General features: G+C 36.9%; 1 protein-coding gene across 1 annotated transcript in view; it reads left to right on the forward strand.

Annotated features, from left to right (window-relative positions):
- crabp1a (cellular retinoic acid binding protein 1a) overlaps positions 1–16360 on the forward strand; it is a 30520-nt gene extending 14160 nt beyond the window's left edge. Inside the window, 2 exon segments of the mRNA NM_182858.1 lie at positions 8562–8675; positions 16062–16360. Coding sequence (NP_878278.1) covers positions 8562–8675; positions 16062–16112 — 165 coding nt within the window. The 3' untranslated portion in view covers positions 16113–16360.
- Positions 16361–19407: the final 3047 nt, after the last annotated feature.

A 19407-nucleotide genomic window follows, 5' to 3' on the forward strand; every position in this document is an offset into this window, starting at 1 on the left:
CAACTTGAAACCTCTATCTTTATTACCAGGAATAAATTGTTTATTACCCCAGATAGGAGTGAACTGTGACAATTTGGGTACATTATCTATATGTTTATGAGAGGAATGCCAAATTAAAATTGTATTTTTTAGAAATGGATTTTTGGTATTTTTTTTTAGTGACTTAATATCTGATGAATATAAATACATTTTTAATGGTAAATCTGGGGTGGAGGTTTGTTCAATATACCAGGGGCAGACTTAGTGATTTGGGGGCCCTAAGCAATTCCAGGCATGGAGCCCTAGCATTTTTGACAAATAAACTGCTTGTTAAAAAGTGTATGTATTTATATTAAGTATATTTTATATATTTCAATATTTAAAAGAACATTTATCTTCCTAGAGTCAAATTAAAAGCAATAAATTCACAAATAAAATTTTTTTATATACAGCAGGGGTGTCCAAACTCGGTCCTGGAGGGCCGGTGTCCTTCAGATTTTAGTTCCAGCTTGTCTCAACACACCTGCACAGATGTTTCTAGAAAGCCCAGTAAGAGCTTGATTAGCTAGCCCAGGTATGTCTGATTGGGCCTGGAACTAAACTTTGCGGGACACCGGCCCTCCAGGACCGAGTTTGGGCACCCTGATGTACATTTAATTAGTCATTTTTGTGATTAGATTTTAATGGTAATAGTAAATAAAACACCTAAACAAACTTAATTTACAATTCATCAAACTAATCTTGTCACCATTTTTCATATGGATTGAGTAATTTGTGAATTGGCGGCCGTTTCACTGGGAAATGGTTTTTGAACGGTGCCTCTCTTAACAACAATGTTAGGAACGGTACAACTCGGACACATGAGTCTTTAAAAATCTACAGTAACATTAAAAAAATTCGCTAGTCATGTTTTTGATCATTTGGTGTTAGGGGGGTCTGAAATATTGCTAAGTTGGCAACACTGGCTGGCAATGTCTTTGATTGAATGTTCCATTATTCATGGGGGCCATTGGTTTTGAAAATAAGTAACGGTAAAATCTTAACGGATTCGACAGATACTACTAAATATAATGAAAAATTTATAACATTTTCCGGATCCTCACCACCCAACCCGCTCCAAGCTGGTATCGAATCAGCGACCTTCCGAATGGGAGTCGGTTGCTCTACCAAGGAGGCTTAAGACCATGGCTTCTAGCATCTGTCGATAGAGCACCTTTAGAGGTCAGAGGAGTGAGGTTTACCTGCACAGCACACACTAGCTGGCCTCTGTTACACCAGTTTCAGCTTTACAGGGATAGTTTACCCAAAAATGAAAATTATATTATAATTTATTCACCCTTTATTTGTTTTAAACCTTTACGGGTTTAAAGGTATTTTGAAAAATGCTGAAAGCCTGTAGTCATTGCCTTCCATGGTATTTGTTTTTCCTACTATGGAAGCCAATGGCTACAGCATTCTTCAAAATATCTTCCTTTTTTGTTCAACAAAAGAAAGAATCTCATAAAAGTTTGGAACTTGAGGTTAAATAAATAGAGTACAAATGAAAATGTGGGTGAACTATCCCTTTAAGACAAAAGCAACTTACATCAAATGTTGTGGTGAACTATCCCTTTAAAACAAACAATGATTGTAAAGCGTCGTTGTATCATGCTTAACATTGAGAACCCTCTCTCTCCCCTATTGAAATGGCTTTGTTGTGAGACGTAACGAAAGGACGGGCATATAGACAGAGATTTGACCTCATTTTGTTCTGGAACAGACAGCAGTGGGAGGGGGATTATTTGGGAGTCTTGCAGCCCCTGAGAGTCACGTAACCGTCTGTCTCCAACATAATGCGAGCCGAGACATCCGAAAGTGTGTGTTCGGTATTTATACACACGCATGTCCTTCTGACTAATCCTATATCTGAAAATGTCCTAAGAAATTAGCTGATTGGACAATCAGCCCCTGGGGTATTGTAGATGGAAATATAATCGTTCTCCGTTGGTTTTAATGGCTCCTACTTTTAACGTCTATAATGGCTTGTTTACTCTGAGTTAATACAGTTTGGTTTAGTACAGTACAGGATGCATTTATTTCCCGTTTTTGCTGTCAGAAGTGCCAAAAATTGCAAATCGTATCATCATTTATTTGGATTATTTTATAAGGATCACTAGCATAACAGTACTGTACTAAATGCTGGAGCTAGACTTACTGCTGAACACTGATTGGTTTACAGAGAATTGTTGATAGGGGAAGCTTCATTTTTGAAAGCAAAGCCAAAACACGACACCGTAATAATGTCACGCACAGAATTGAACCATGGTGGATCAGAGCTCAAATCATATCCTATTGTACAAATCACATCACACTGTACTTTACTAAACAGTACCATACCACTAGATGGAAATGAGGCATTCAAAAAAATAGGGTCATATGTAATAGCGACATTTAATGACCGGTGGCCATTTAGTGAACAGCAGCCAGGAAATTATTGTTTTGGGATCATGGTATGTACAAGACACAGATTTTAATTTAATGCTCAAATAAATATACTCACTGCAAAGTTATTATTTTATTGTTTGATTTGATGTAAAAATTACTTTTGCAGTGATAAACTGATAACAAACATCCAGAGACAGACAGACTTCAACAGAGTGTAAAAATCCTGATGGTTGTGTAGGTCTCGTCTGTCAAATCTAATCTTTATTTTGTATTTTCTATTGGATTCAAGTCAGGTGATTGGCTGGGCCATTCTACAGCTTTATTTTCTTTCTCTGAAAACCTTTAACAGTTTCCTAGACTGTGTTTTGCTGAAATGTAATTCATTCACTTTCCTTCGGCTTAGTCACTTATTTTTCAGGGGTCGCCACAGCGGAATGAACCGCCAGCTATTCCGGCGTATGTTTTAAGCAGCGGATGTCCTTCAAGCTGCATCCTAGCACTTGTAAAGTAATTTGTTTTGTTTTCTTTGCATATCTGGATATTTTTGGTTGTTTCACTCATTCATTTATCCATTTTCATCCACTTTTCCGGGGCTGGGTCACAGGGGCAGCAGTCTTAGGAGAAAAACCCAGATCTCCCTCTTCCCAGACACTTCCTCCAGGCCCTCCGAGGGGATCCCTAGACATTCCCAGGACAGCCGAAAGACATAGTCCCTTTAGTATGTCCTGGGTCTTCCCCAGGGTCTACTCCCAGTGGGACATGCCTGAAACCACCCCCTAGGTAGGTTTCAAGGAGGCAACAGATGAAACAGATGTCCGAGCCACCTCAGGTGACTTCTCTTGATGTGGAGGAGCAGCGGCTCTACTCCGAGCTCCTCCCGAGTGTCAGAGCTCCTCACCCTATCCATAAGGGTGCACCCTGCCACCCTGCAAAGGAAACTCATTTTGGCCGCTTGTATCCGTGATCTTGTCCTTTCAGTCAAGACCCAAAGCTCATGACCATAGGTGACAGTAGGAACGTAGATTGACCAGTAAATCAAGAGCTTTGCCTTTCGGCTCAGCTCCTCCTTTACCACAACGGACCGATACATCGACCGCATTACTGCTGCACCAATCCGCCTGTCAATCTCACGTTCCATCCATCCCTCACTCGTAAACAAAACTCCAAGATATTTGAACTCCTCCACCTGGGGTAAGGACTTTCCTCCTACCTAGATATGTCTAGCCACCTTTTTCCGCAGGAGCACCATAGCCTCCGACTTGGAGGTGCTGATTCTCATCCCATGTTACAAACACAAGTAAACACAATTTCAAGTCAACAGCACCAGTTTTCTTGGATAAATGGTGACGTGTTCAATACTTATTTCCCCCCGCAAACAAATGCAAAAACAAATGAGCCAAGTAAATTCAGCTAATAGAGCATATAACCAATGGACGAGCCCCCAATTTCATGTTACGCACTGTCTAGGGATGGTGCACAACATGAAAGACAAGACAACAAAAATTAATTCAAAGAATTATGATTTATTGGGGTTTAAATTCGGGAGCTGACAAGGCCAAAATAACAAACAAAAATTACTTTGTATTAAATTTCTAACTTACCTGATAAAAATAAAAGAAAAGAAAGTACAATTCACTACCCTAACTACCCAACACAAAAACAGAGGCCAAAAGGTTTTACAAAGAAAATGGCGTCAAACTCCTTACTATCCCAATATATACACTATTTACAATCTATTTACAAAAACAGGCAACCATATTTGAAGGACAATCCAAAATCAATGTCAGCAGGCAACAAAGGTCAAACAAGCCGGTGGAACAAAGTATCATAAACAAAGCAAACACTAAAACAAACAGTACTCACAATTCTCAATATAATCTCAGAAGTCAAACAAAACAAACAGTACTCACAAATCTCAATATAATCTCAGAAGTCAAACAAAACAAACAGTACTCACAAATCTCAATATCCCCAGTCCAAACACATCCAAAATCTACACTATACCATATTCAAACATTTCAACAAACACAAGCAAGTGACCAAAAACAAGATGGCTGCCAAGGAAGTGGTGTCATGGCTTTTTAAAACACTGCAGGCCAATCAGGATCAAGCAAGCTGGAAGTGGCCAATTGGATGTGTTCTAAGCAAAACAGGAACAAAAAAAACAAAACAGATGAGACAAGACAAACATAGGATTGTAACAATACAGACAATAATAATCTGAACCTGTGGTTTGAATGAATCTCTTTACTTTAGACTTGAAAGTTGACATTCATAGTACAGAACAAGCTCTTTTGATATTATCTGAAATATTCCAAGCAGTCGTTCAAGTGTCAGAAAGCAGAATAAAAGGTCTGGAGGTGTGTAAGCATCACATCCTATTAAAAAAACATCAGAAAAATCTGATAAAAAATGCCTTTCTTAGACAACCTATGAAGCTGTGGAAGATTCATTACAAGTATCTCACAAACGAAGAAGAAAAACAAATGAAGTTCATTAAAACAATTATATTTCAATACACATGTTGAAAGGTTGGAATTGCTAAGCTCCTCTTCTGGACTCTTTATTTTTACGTGTGTAATAATGGGACAGTATAGTCAAATTTAAGGCTTCATGATGATATTATAAACACAAATGTGTGTGTGTGTGTGTGTGTGTGTGTGTGTGTGTAAGACGGTAGTGTCGTCTCATGCTGAGCACATTATTACTGAGATCAGAAGATCAGATCCTGCTGTCCTGACTCGCACCCCATCTGCACTGCAAACGGCTGAAGAAACACTACAACACCCCCATTATATATAATACACACAGCAATACAGACACACTGAAAAATTACTTAAGAGCAAGAAAGTTGCTGGTTCAAGCCCCGGCTGGGTCAGTCGGCATTTCTGTGTGGAGTTTGCATGTTTTCCCTGTGTTTGTGTGGGTTTCCTCCTATTCCCCCACAAGTCCAAACACATGCTCTATAGTAACTAACTGGCCGTAGAGTGTGAAAAGGAAAGTGTGTGGGTGTTTCCCAGCACTTGGTTGCAGCTGGAAGGGCATCCGCTGTGTAAAACATGCTGGATAAGTTGGCGGTTCATTCCGCTGTGGCGACCCCTGATAAATAAAGGGACTAAGCTGAAGGAAAATGAATGAATGAAAGATGTAAACTTTGTTACTAGATAAAATGAACAAAATAAATGTACATAAAAATAAAATAAATGATGCGAGAAAGAACAAAGGTAACTTTTCTCAGCTTTTTTGCACGCATTGTACATAAAATAACCAATTAGATGATGTCTAATATTAGTTCAACATCATCATGATACATTCAAGTTACTAAACACTGCCTTTAAGAGAAATAAAAGTCCTTTTTCTACTGTCACCGTTATATAAAATAAGCCACTGAAGCCTCAGGTCACCTCAGCTGTCAAGACTCATTGGCCAGGCCCACTGCCAGCGACAGACCTGCTCACCTGCCACAGGGAATGAAGTCAGATCCTAAATGTCCATCAGTGAACACAGCAAGACAATCTACTCCACTAGAGCTTTAGGTATCAGTAGGAGATTCTATTGCTATTTTCCTTCACTTTCCTTGAACATTTTTCTTTATCTGTAACTTTGTAGCTCTATTAATATTCACTGCCTATGCTGCAGATGCGTCTGCAATATAAATCAGTAGTATTACATGTCAATAAAGCGCATTAAACTCAGGCCGAGAGAAGGATGATGATGATGTTGATGGGATGTTTAATGTGCTTTGTGCTTGCGCTGGTTTTAATGGAGGGATTTTATGATTTGGTTTCCGTCACATGCATTTACATTCGTGCATTTTGGCTGATGCTTTTATCCAAGCAACGTACAGTTGAAGTTAAAAACATTTGCCCTCTTGTGATTTTTCTTTTTTTTTTTTCAATATTTCCCAAATGATGTTTAACAGAGCAAGGAATTTTTCACTGTATTTCCTATAATATTTTTTTCTTCTGGAAAAAGTCTTATTTGTTTTATTTTGGCTAGAATAAAAGCTGTTTTAATTAAAAATAAAAATAAACTATTTTTAAGATCAATATTATTAGCCCCATTGACAACTTTTTTGAATGTCTACAGAACAAATAATAATGATAATTCCTTACATTTATATAGCGCTTTTCTAGGCACTCAAAGTGCTTTACACAATGAGGGGGGGGGGGGGGGTCTCCTCATCCAGCACCAGTGTGCAGCATCCACCTGGATGACGCGACGGCAGCCAATTTGCGCCAGACCACACACCACACACCAGCTGATTGGTGGAAAGGAGAGAGAGAGTGATGAAGCCAATTATGATATGGGGAGGGTTAGGAAGCCATGAAGGACAGAGGCCAGTGGGCAGATTTGACTGAAATATGAATGATGAAATGAACGATCTTTAGATTCAAGGTCAATCAATAAGGCTTCATAGTTTTAAGTTATTTAACTTTTACTCTGGTTAAACAGCAGTGGTCGAATAATGCACAGAGCTTATTATAGATTTGTGTTATAGAAACTTGTGTTTCTGTGTGTGTGTGTGTGTGTGTGTGTGAGTTTTCTTTAGTCTGAGCGAGACGAATGAGTGTGTCAGGACGCCGTACACTGTCTCACTTTAAAGGGATTTTAGATCAAGCTGCATAAATTAGTTTAAAGACAGTGCCTGAGGACAGAGAACAAGAGAGAGAGAGAGAGAGTGAGAGAGAGAGAGACAGAAAAGTGTTATGAACTGATTGCTGATGCTGTTTTGCTGCAGTTTCCTCTGACTCTCATTTATCTGGAGCCAAACGTTTACTGAGAGTTAGTAATGACAGGACAGACGTGTTTTGTAATTTGTATTTATGAAAAAGTTATTCTTTAAAAAAAAATTTTTTTATATTATACAGAATATATATTTTTGTCATATATAATACACAATTATTATACCTATTTATTGATTACATTTTTATAAAGAAAATAGGATATACAATTTAATATTTAATGTCCATATACACATTTTAAAATAATGCTGTTTTGTATTTTTATATTAACAAATAAAAAAGGGACAATAAATAAAATGTATTTTATACATATATGATATACTTTTTATAAAGTATGTCATATATGTATATATCAAGGTTTTTTTTTTCCTTCACTTTCGTCAATTGATGAAGGTTGTTCCTCGCCACTGGCTTGCTTGGTTTGGGATTTGTGGAGCTGCGCATCGATGGATTTGTTCTTCAGTGTTTGGGTTTTCAGCAGTGAAATTTAAAGCACACTGAACTGAACTTTAACTCTGAAAACTGAACGGACGCGGTTTCAATTTATTATAACTTCTATGTTTAACTTTTTTGACAGGATCTACATTGTAAAAAGTGCTATAGAAATAAAGATGAATTGAATAGAATTATTTTATAAATACATACTTAGTATAAAAATTTATAAATAAATACTATATATAAATATACACCACCTGACAAAAGACTTGTTATCAATCCGAGTTGTAAGAGCAACAAATAATAACTTGACTTCTAGTTGATCATTTGGAAAAGTAGCAGAAAGTCGATCTTTTTGATGAATCATCTGTTGATCTGCATCCCAATCATCACAAATACTGCAGAAGACCTTTTGGAACTTGCATGGACCCAAGATTTACACAGAAATCAGTTAAATTTGGTGAAGGAATCATGGTTTGGGGTTACATTCAGTATGTGGGCTGTGTGAGAGATCTGCAGAGTGGGTGGCAACATCAACAGCCTGAGGTATAAAGACATTTGTGCTGCCCATTACATTACAAACCACAGGAGAGTGTTATTCTTCAGCAGGATAGCGCTCCTTCTCATACTTCAGCCTCCACTTCAAACAATCACTAAAAACAAAGAAGGTCAAGGTGCTCCAGGATTGGCCAGCCCAGTCACCAGACATGAACATTGTTGAGCATGTCTGGGGTAAGATGGAGAAGGCATTGAAGATAAATCCAAAGGATCCTAATGAACTCTGTTCATCAAAATGGTTGATTTTAAGTTACGTTTTAAGTTGATCCGAATCACACATCAGTCTGAACGATTAATTCGGGAATAGTTCTGAATTAGTTCTTGAATTCAACTCAATTGATATACTGCAGTTCACACATCACGTATGAACAGCTAGTCGGTCAAATTTACAAATAATGATGACAATTCTGTGCTTTGCAGAGTTTGGCCACGTGGGAGACTGAGAATAAAATGTACTGCAAACAGACGCTGGTGGACGGAGACGGACCCGTGACATACTGGAGTCGAGAACTGCGTGGAGACGAACTCATCCTGGTAACACACGTGAAAAAACACATTTTTATTAGCGCTAAACACTGTACGGTTCACATAGGGCTATCCTCTGCAGAACTTTTACTAAAGCAAAAAATTAGCTTTGTGCGAAAAACATCCTCGGAATAAATGTGAACAGGCTCATTCTGAAAATGTGCCCCTATATACATTACAGGAGGCTACCAAATATGTCACAGGAGCTACTTTTTTTGCAGTTTTTGTTTTCGAGAATGCACCAGAGGCCGTTGTGTATGCTTTTTGAGATCTCAAATTTCTCTCGCGAGTGCTATTCACGCCTGCTGTTCTTGCGTAAAACCACAAGAGGCCGCTGTCGACTGACTGACTCACCCTCCTCCTTTCCTAAACCCAACCAATATTGTTTTCAAAAGGACCGATTGACTCGACCACCCGCTTCCCTAAACCCAACCAACAATTTTAAAAAACAATCCAGAAACAGAAAAGCCCTCTGCAAATGTTTACATTTTCAGATTTTACCACACTCTCGCTCGGTTATTTACTTCTTTATTTTATTTTCTGGCTTCTGTTTTTGTCTTATCTGCTTTCTGGAACCGTTCCCGAACCCTGTCGTTGTGGCCAACTCTTCTCTGCGCCTCAAGTCTATCAACGTACATGACAAGCTAACTGGACAAACTGGTAACAGCAGGGAAGCCGTCCATACGGAGGTAATCTGTCAGCTGGTAAGTGAAAAGGAACGGCATCACACCACCCTGTAGTGTTCGTTTCAAAAACAAAATGCAGCCATACGTACTTCTGGCTACATAATTCGCGATCTCCAGAAACGTATATACGTATTTTTAGAATGAGCCTATGTTGTGAATATGCGCAATTAGATGGAAATTGTAGATTTTCAGATCACAATCACATCCTCCATGCAAGTTTCAAATATATAGAAAATAAGGGTGAAAATATAGAGTAACACAATGCTTGTTTTCGCTTCAACTTTGATGTGATTAGTAAAAAAGCTACGATTCATAAAATAAGTCAAAATAACGAGACAAACTCAAACTAAGTCATAACTGCAACGTAGGCTCATTCTGAAAATGTAGCCCTATATACATTTCTGAAGATCGCGAATTATGCAGCCAGAAGTACATAAGGGTGCATTTCATCCCTAAAACGAACGATACGAGTCGGAATGACGCCGTTGTTTTTCGCACTTACCAGCTGACTGCTTTCCTCTGTATGGACGGCTTTCATACGGTTACCAGTTTGTCCAGTTAGATCACAATGTGCATCGGCAGAATTGAGATGCAGAAAAGGAGTTGACTGTGACAACGGGGTTTGAGCCTGACGAAGAACGATTCCAGAAAGAAGGTAAGACAAAAACAGAAGCCAAAAAATGTAATAAACAAGTAAGCAACAGGGTGAGAATGTGGTAAAATCTGAAAACGTGGTAAAAATAAGGGGGGTTTTCTTTTCTGGTTTGCTTTTGAAAACACTGTGGGTTGGGTTTAGGGAAGTGGGTGGGTGCTGGTCAATTGGTGCTTTTTAAAACTCTATCGGTTAAGGTTAGGGAAGTTGGTGATTTTGGGAACAGTTGGTCGGTCAGTCAGTCAGTCAGTCGACAGCGGCTTCTGGTGGATTTACGCAAGAACAGCAGGCGCAAATGGCACTTGAGAGAAAAATTTGACATCTGAAAAAGCATACACAACAGCCTCTTGTGGATTCGTGAAAACAAAAACTGCAAAAAAGTAGCTCCTGGCACGTATTTGGCGCTCTCCAGAAATGTTTACAGGGGCACATAATCAAAATGAGCCCGGGATGCATAATTGAGAAAAAACTCACAATTTATGAGATTTTTTCCTTTAACTTTCATTACTTTATTACTAGTTAATTTGTATTTAAAAAAATTGCTTTAAAAGTTTTATTGTAGGCATTATTGCAATTCTGAATTCTCCACTCCATTCTTCAACTTGTTATTTTATGTCTTGCATTTCTTTATTTTAGTTTACTTCATGCATATTCCACGCAGAATTGTTTCTTCAACATCGTTAACAAGAAACTATAAAGATCTTTTACTATTTTGGCCATAAACGATTAACTGTAAATTAGACGATTGTTTCTGGCATTGACTTCTCCAGACGGCCTGATTTTACAGTCCTCAACTGTACATGGCAGTGTTCTTATGAGAGCTCACCGTGATCATATTTTATGACTTCAGACAGGAAACAGCCTATGGATTTATTTTCCATATAACTTAACATTAAGAGAGAGAGAGAGAGAGAGAGAGAGAGAGAGAGAAGTGGGTGTGAGATGTTTAATGGAGCACATCGATCTGAGGAACAGAGCAGCTTTTCTCACTTCTGTCTCATATGAAATGATTGTCCTTTACCGAACGATTTGACTACAAGATAAGGTCTCAAATGCTTTTTTCAAGTAACCTTTAAATTTAGGATCAAAATAATCCTCCTGTTCTCACGTGAAAATAGTTATGTTTTATTACTATTTGTTTAACTATAATTTTCTGACAGGGTTGAAAGGTGACAAATGTACTCTGTATTACAATTTGTGTAAAAATGTATTTATTATTTACATTCTATTATTTAATAACAAATAATTATTCATTGCATTTTTGTTAATATTCAATATATACTTATATTTTCTTAATATTTTACTAATATTTTCAATATATACTATTTATTCAGTACATTATAAATATTCAGAAACTTCTTATTCATTACATTCTTGTTAATATTCGATATATACTAACATTTATTTATTACATTGTAAATATTCAGAAACAAATACTTGTTGATTATATACTTGTTAATATTGAACAGATACTAATACTTATTCATTACATAGTTCGTAATAGTTGATTACAGTGCTTAATTTGTGAATTGTGAGGTCCCGGAACAGATCGGGGGGGTGAGATGGACGTTGGATTGCAGAGGGGTGTAGCAGACATAGGACGAAAGTGAAAAGCGGGGGGTTGTGGCGGACGAAAGTGAAGAGGGTTGGGGAGTCGTAAAAGAAAGTAAAAGTGAACAGCGGACAGGGCAGGTGGGGAATCGGTAAAATTGGGCGCCGGATCGGATTTCAGAGGTGCCGGATCCGGCATATTCCGGCACAAATTAAGCCCTGCTTATTTATTACATACTTTGTAATATTCAATAGAAACTAATACTTATTCATGACATACTTAAAATTCAATAGAAACGAATACTTATTCATTACATACTTAATAGTCAATAGAAACTAATACTTATTAATTACATACTTAACATTAAATAGAAACTAATACATATTAATTACATAATTAATATTCAATAGAAACGAATACTTATTACTTAATATTTAATAGAAATTAATACTTATTCATGACATACTTAACATTCAGAAGAAACTAATACTTATTAATTACATACTTGATATTCAATAGAAACGAATACTTATTCATTACATACTTAATATTCAATAGAAACTAATACTAATTACTTAATATTCAATAGAAACTAATACTTATGCATTACATTCTAGTTAATATTCAACAGATACTAAAACTTATTCATTACATCTAACTAAAGATATTTATTCAATTAATAAATGTATACATAATAACTAGTGTACTTAAGTCTTAAAACTATTATTATTATAAATGTAGTAATTATAATAAAACATATATAAAAATAAACATAATAAAAAGTAAATATTATTATAAATATATAAAATTAACGATTATTGTAAATTATTATTCACACATAATATTAATATAAGGTTGGCATAAAAATATTTTGCAGCATAAACAATCAAACAAACCAATAAATAAGCTAAGTTTTAAAACAGATAAAAACCAAGTATCAATTATTAAAAATAAAATTCTATTAATAATTTGTATTTAATTTAGCTAAAACTGCCTTGAATTTTTTTTTTTTTTTTTTTTTTTTGTTACGGTTAGCTTGAAAATTTAAGGTCATTTTCCCCCCGCAGAAATGTTGAAAATGTAATTCCCACAACACAAAACTGTCAAACACAATATACGGTGTGTTGAAATGTAAATGATCATGACTTCTCCATCATGAGAAGACAAGTTCATTAAACTCTCTAGAGTGTGATAAGACCGACTTTCCAAAGGTCCACAAGGCTGATAGTGTTGATAGTTGAAGAAACACCCAAAGGTAGACACTGATCCAAATTCAACAAGAAAATAAGAGCATCCCCATCACTCCCGACCTTTGAGAGCGAGAATCAGACTCTGAACACAGGAATGAGAAGGACTGGCCAAGACTAACACTGCTATACGGCAAGCTGAATCAACGTTTATTAGACAAAAACACCCTAGTGCATGCTTCAGGCTACTTATACCACTTACTCATTACATCTAGTTAATTATCAACTGATACAATTACTTATTCATAACATCTAGTTAATATTCAGTAGATAATGATATTTATTTATAACATCTGGTTAATATGCAATAGGTACTAATACTTATTCATAACATAGTTAATATTCAATAGATACAAATACTTCTTCATGACATCTAGTTAATATTCAATAGATAATAATACTTATTTATAGACACTTGTGAATATTTAATAAAAACTAATACTTATTAATAACATCTTAATATTCAAAAGATATGAGTATTAATATTTACATTGTAAATATTTAGAAACCAATATGTGTTCATTATTTACCTGTTAATATTCAACCGATGCTCCTTATAATTCATTATATCTAGTTAATATTCAAATGAAACTAATATATATTCATTACATTCTAGTTACTATTCAAAAAAACCCTTGTATGCATTTAGTTTTCAGGCTACTTATAACTCTATTTTAGATTTAACAGATACTAATACTTATTACATTCTTATTTAATATTCAACAGATTCTAATACTTATCCATGACATCTAGTTAATATTTAATAGAAACTAATACATAGTTATTACATATTTAAGACACTTGAATCCATTAAGTATCTATTAAGTTTTCAGGCTACTTATATTAGTTATTCATTACATCTTAGTTAACATTCAACAGCTACTGATACTTATTCATGACATTCTTGTTGGTATTCATTAGATACTAATGCATGTTGATATTTAAAACTAGTTCTACATACTAGTACTTATGCATTGCATACTAGTTAAGATTCAATAGATACTAGTACTTATTAATTTTATTTAATATTCAACAGAAAGTTGTGTTTTTAATTATATTCTAATTAATATACAATTCAAACAAAAACTTATTCATTACATACTTATTAATATATACTAGTACATATTCATTGTATCTAATTAATATTCAAAAGATACTTGTACCAATTCATCCCATTTTGTTAATACTCAATGGAAACTAAGGGTGCTTTCACACCAACAATTTTGTTTCAGAACCTGTCTCGTTTGCCCAGTTAGCGCGGTTCGATTGGCATATGTGAACAGGGCAATCGCGCTCTGTTCCGCGCCAAAGTAATCGCTCCGAGATCGCTTGAATGAGGTGGTCTCGGCTCGATTGAAACGAACCCTGGAGCGGTTCGATTGCAGTGAGAAAGCGATCCGATCCGAGCGCGGTTATATCATAGTGTTTATGGATATGTAATAGGCATACGGCTATATGAAGAGAGAATTATGAGTAGGGCGGGAAGTTTCGTGAGTCTCCGGATGCCCGCAAACGAGTGATGATCTCCCGGTAATCTTGCGTCTCCCTCCCAGTCCTCAGATAGGCTACGTCGCGCACCCTCACCCCTCCCCACCGCGTCTCTCCTCAGAAACCTCACGCACGCGCGCACGCCCTGTCAATCACCACCAAACCACCACCTCTCCTGACAGCTGAGTAGGACGCTGCAAAATAAACCCTGACACTCTGACCAATGTAAGGAGAGTTTACTCGCATGTGACTTGTTTTAGCTCTTTTGGTCCGATTAGAAACTTTGCAATGTGAAAGCGAACCGCTCCAAGAGCAAAGAGCAACAATGTAACAATTGTAATCTCTGTTTCGGAACAACTGAATCGATTTACAGGTGTGTGTGAAAGCACCCTAATACTTGTTCGTTACATACTGGTTAATACTTAATATAACTAATATTTATTACTAATATTTATTGATTACATCTAGTTAATATTCAATAAATACTAGTACTCATTCATTACAACTAGTTAATATTCAGTACCAACTCATGCAAATTACATACTAGTTATTATTCAACAGATAGTAAAATTCATTAATCACATTTAGTTAATATTCAATAGAAAATGTATATACACATACAGTTGAAGTCAGAATTATTAGCCCCCCTGTTTATTTTTTCCCCAATTTCTGTTTATTGGAGAGGATTTTTTTCAACACATTTAATCATAATAGTTTGAACAACTCATTTCTAATAACTTTCTAATAAAATTTCTAATACAATTTCTTTTATCTTTGCCATTAAGACAGTAAATAATATTTGACTAGATATTCTTTTAAGACACTTCTATTCAGCTTAAAGTGACATTTAAAGGCTTAATTAGGTTAACTAGGCAGGTTAGGGTAATTAGGCAAGTTATTGCATAACGATGGTTTGTTCTGTAGACTATCGAAGAATAATATAGCTTAAAGGAGCTAATAATTTTGTCCTTAAAATGGTGTTTAAACATTAAAAACTACTTTTATTCTACTCAAAATAAAAAAAAGACTTTCTCCAGAAGAAAAAATATTATCAGACATACTGTGAAAATTTCCTTGCTGCAACTATATATATACATATTTATACACACACACACACACATATACAATACAATACTATACAATATACACTAGTATTTTTCATTATGGAATAAATAGTTTTATGGCATGTGGATCAAAAATTATGAAAATAGACAACCGCTGTGCACTACTTTACAGCCTTCATTAAAATAAGAAAGTAGAAAGTTATACATTTTTGCGAACGTTGCGGTCATTTTTTTTTCTGCAGTTAAAATAGTGCCTCTTGAATAATAAATAAATAGTACCTTTTAAAAAGGTAGAACCCAAAGAATAATCACTAGTAGCTAATAGGAAAAAAACTAGCATTTAGTGAAAAAACATACAAACAAATAGTACTGGAAGTATGAAAACAGGTTTTTAGTTTGCCATAGTAGGCCTGACCCAAATCTCAACTGCTCGCTTTAAACCTGACAATCAGGCCGCTTGACATTTCTCACGGTTTGCCGAGAGAATTCAGAGCTCGACGTCTGCACAACAACAATCCCAGAATGCAGCGCTTCAAAAATCTGGGCCACATTTCCATAAGATAAACGTGCTTCGTTTAGTTTAGTCCAAAATGACGCACAAAAGGGATTACGGACAGCTGCGATTGTCTTTCTTTAATGGAGGTGAACTGCAGGCCGCTCTGCTGATCGACAGGCACTTTTCTTTGTCCCTTTCTCTCGTCCTCAGATCTTCGGGGCCGACGACGTGGTTTGCACGCGGATTTACGTACGAGAATGAGGGCGAATCGGCGACAAACGCAAAACCCAGCAGCTCTGCATCCCAAGAAAACTTCTGTCTAGAAAACCCAGAAAACTTCATTGCATGTTAGGGCGGTAAACATGCATCCGTACAAGTGCAATGTGGGATTTCAATTCTCAGCCATTGCTGTAGTCATCGTTCTGTTTCTTTCTCTCTCTCTTTGTCCATTTCTGGCACAGATCTGTGTACTGCAAAGATAAACAGTAATAAAAAAAAATGGAATCGAACAAATTTGTGTGTTTTTTGTGTCATGTTTTAAGAGGTTTGTTTAAGAGGTCCAATTAGGGCCAAAATAAGCCAATATTTGTACAAAAAATAAAAATTAAAATGTATTAAAAAAAATGAAACTTATAAAACAATTTTTAACAATACCTTTGGTAGACTGTCGAATGAATTCCGCATTAAAACATTTGTAAGGCTTTGATAGAAGTTTGTAGTTTCACTTTTAACACAGGCTCATTGTGGATACGTACCCCTGTCTACATTTTTGGAGATCGCGAATTATGTAGCCAGAGGTACGTCTGGCTGCATTTTGTCTTTAAAACAAATGCTACAGGGCGGAATGAGGCCGCTGACGACTTCTGTTCCTTTTTTGCGCTACCAGCTGACCGCTTACCTCCGTATAGACGCCTTTTCTGTTGTTACCAGTTTGATCAGTAGCTCACGGTATGCGTCAATTTACTTGGGACGCGGCTCGTAGTTGAGCGCGATGACGAGATTCAAGTCTGTTGAAGAATTTATGGAAAGTCTGGCTGCATTTTTTTGTCTTTAAAAAAATTTACTTAGGGGTAGTATGACGCCGCAGGCGACTTCTGTTCCATTTTTGCGCTACCAGTTGACCACTTACCTCAATATGGACAACTTTTCCTGTTATCAATGTGCCCAGTAGTTCACTGAGCACGACAGTGGACGCGGCTCGTAGTTAACAGTGATGACAGGATTCATTTCTGTGTAAGATTTTTTGGAGATCGCGAATTATGTAGCCAGAGGTATGTCTGGCTGCATTTTGTCTTTAAAACAAATGCCACAGGGCGGAATGACGCCGCTGACGGCTTCTATTTCTTTTTTTGCACTACCAGCTGACCGCTTACCTCTGTATGGACAGCTTTTCTGCTGTAACCATCTTGTCCAGTAATTCGTTGTATACGTCACTGGACTTGGGACATGGCTCGTAGTTGACCGCGATAACGAGATTCAAGTCTGTCAAACAATTTCTGGAGAGCACGAATTATATAGCCAGAGGTACGTCTGGCAGCATTTTGTCTTTAAAACAAACTCTCCGGGGTGGTATGATGCCGCTGCCGACTTCAGTTTCTTTTTTGCGCTACCAGTTGACTGCTTACCTCCGTATGGAATGGCTTTTCTGGAGTTACCAGTTTGCCCAGTAGCTCGCCATGTAAGTTGGTGGACTTGGAACGTGGCTCGTAGATGACCGCGACGATGGGATTCAAGTGTGTTCAAGAAACCAGGAAAAACAAAAGAAAATTTTTTTTTAAATAAATGAATAAACAACAGGTTAAACACCTGGTGAAATCAAGAGGCTACAACAGCTTTTCTTTTTCTAGATTAATTTTGTAAACACTATCAGGTGGGTTTAGGGAATGGGGTGGGCAGGTCAGTCATTCAGTCAGTCGACAGCAAGCTGGCCTAGTAGGCTAAAGCGTATATTGCTCTCTCTGGTGAATTTACGCAAAAGAGGACGTGCGAGAGATCTTTGAGATCATCAAAAAGCACACACAGCAGATTGCAAAATCAAAAACTGCGAGCAGATGTACCTCTCCAGTTACCTATTTTGCTGTCCCCAGAAATGTAAACAGGGGTACGTATCAACAATGAGTCTGAGATGTTCACTTTTCACTGTGAAAATGGAGGTTTTTGATAACGATGACGCAGTTTAGTTATTTGTTGCAGTCATGTGACCATTTCAGCTAACACGGTGGACGACTCTGTAAAGCAGATATTTTGGATGCTGCCCGTTTTGACAGCTTTGTTAAAGATTAATGTCAAATGTCTACATACTCCATATTGCCTCTCTTTAAAACCACACTGAATGTTTACTGGGAGCTGTAGTTTAGCGATGGAAGCAGACCACAGTTGTGACATGTTGTCGTGATGTTTTAAAAGAGATGGAAAGTAAATAAACGTCAGACGGATATGACACGGGTAAAAGCATCTTACGACTATACATGAATGAAAGTGTTTTCAGTTGTTTTAGTGTGGATGATGGAAAGAATATGTGAAAGAATAGAAAGAAAGTGATATTGTGGTCATGGAGTTTAGACCATTTTTTAGACCAAGTGCTATTTTCAATATTATTCGGATTAGTGTAGGCGTAGCCTAAAAAGTGTCAGTAAAGGCATTTCTAATGTTGCAAAAAAGTTTCAACTTTCATTCATTTTTGCATTTTCCTTCGGCTTAGTCTCTATTTCAGAGGTCAACTAAACCGCCAACTATTCCAGCATATGTTTTATGCAGCGAATGTCCTTCCAGCCGCAACCCAGAACTGGAAAACGTTTCAACTTTCTATTCAACAAAGAATCCTGAAAAAAGAAGTATACAGTTTTCGTTTTTAAGTTCCTCAGAAACTAACATCGTGCACAGCTATTTTACGAAAGCTAGAAACAAAAACACTACTTTGACGAACCTTTTAAGATCTCCAAAGACCCTCAAGATCAACTAAAGAACCCCACTGAGTGGAAAAGAGTTGTTAATGAAGCATTATTTGAGGAGTGTTCAGTAGTTCAGCTCATTAGACACAGATTGTGGCCCGCAGACAAGACTCGGGCGGGTGGCAGACGGTGATAAGCAGCAGACGTGGTGCTGAAATGTGGGATCAGATTTAACGGGTGTCAAGCTCAGGGAAAACTATTATGCAAATTTCCCTAAACAGGACGGAAATCCAAATGGATAGACAAAGAGGCGGTTTAAAAACCGTAAATCCAGACAAAGAGATGCTAAACACGTCTACACTGAAACAGCACAGCAAAAGCAGAACGCTGAATATTATGATCAACAAAGCTGTCTACGGTGAACAGATGATGATGAAAACACAAGTTTAAAGTTTGTTTGTACCATAAAAAATAGATAGATAGATGGATAGATGGATAGATGGATGGATGGATGGATGGATGGATGGATGGATGGATAGACGGACGGACGGACGGACAGATAGATAGATAGATTGATGGATTGATGGATAGATAGACAGACAGACAGATAGAAAGATGGATGGATGGACGGATGGACGGACAGACAGACAGACAGACAGACAGAC

The sequence above is a fragment of the Danio rerio genome, chromosome 25 (assembly GCF_049306965.1).
Source record: "Danio rerio strain Tuebingen ecotype United States chromosome 25, GRCz12tu, whole genome shotgun sequence".
Lineage (NCBI taxonomy): Eukaryota > Metazoa > Chordata > Actinopteri > Cypriniformes > Danionidae > Danio > Danio rerio.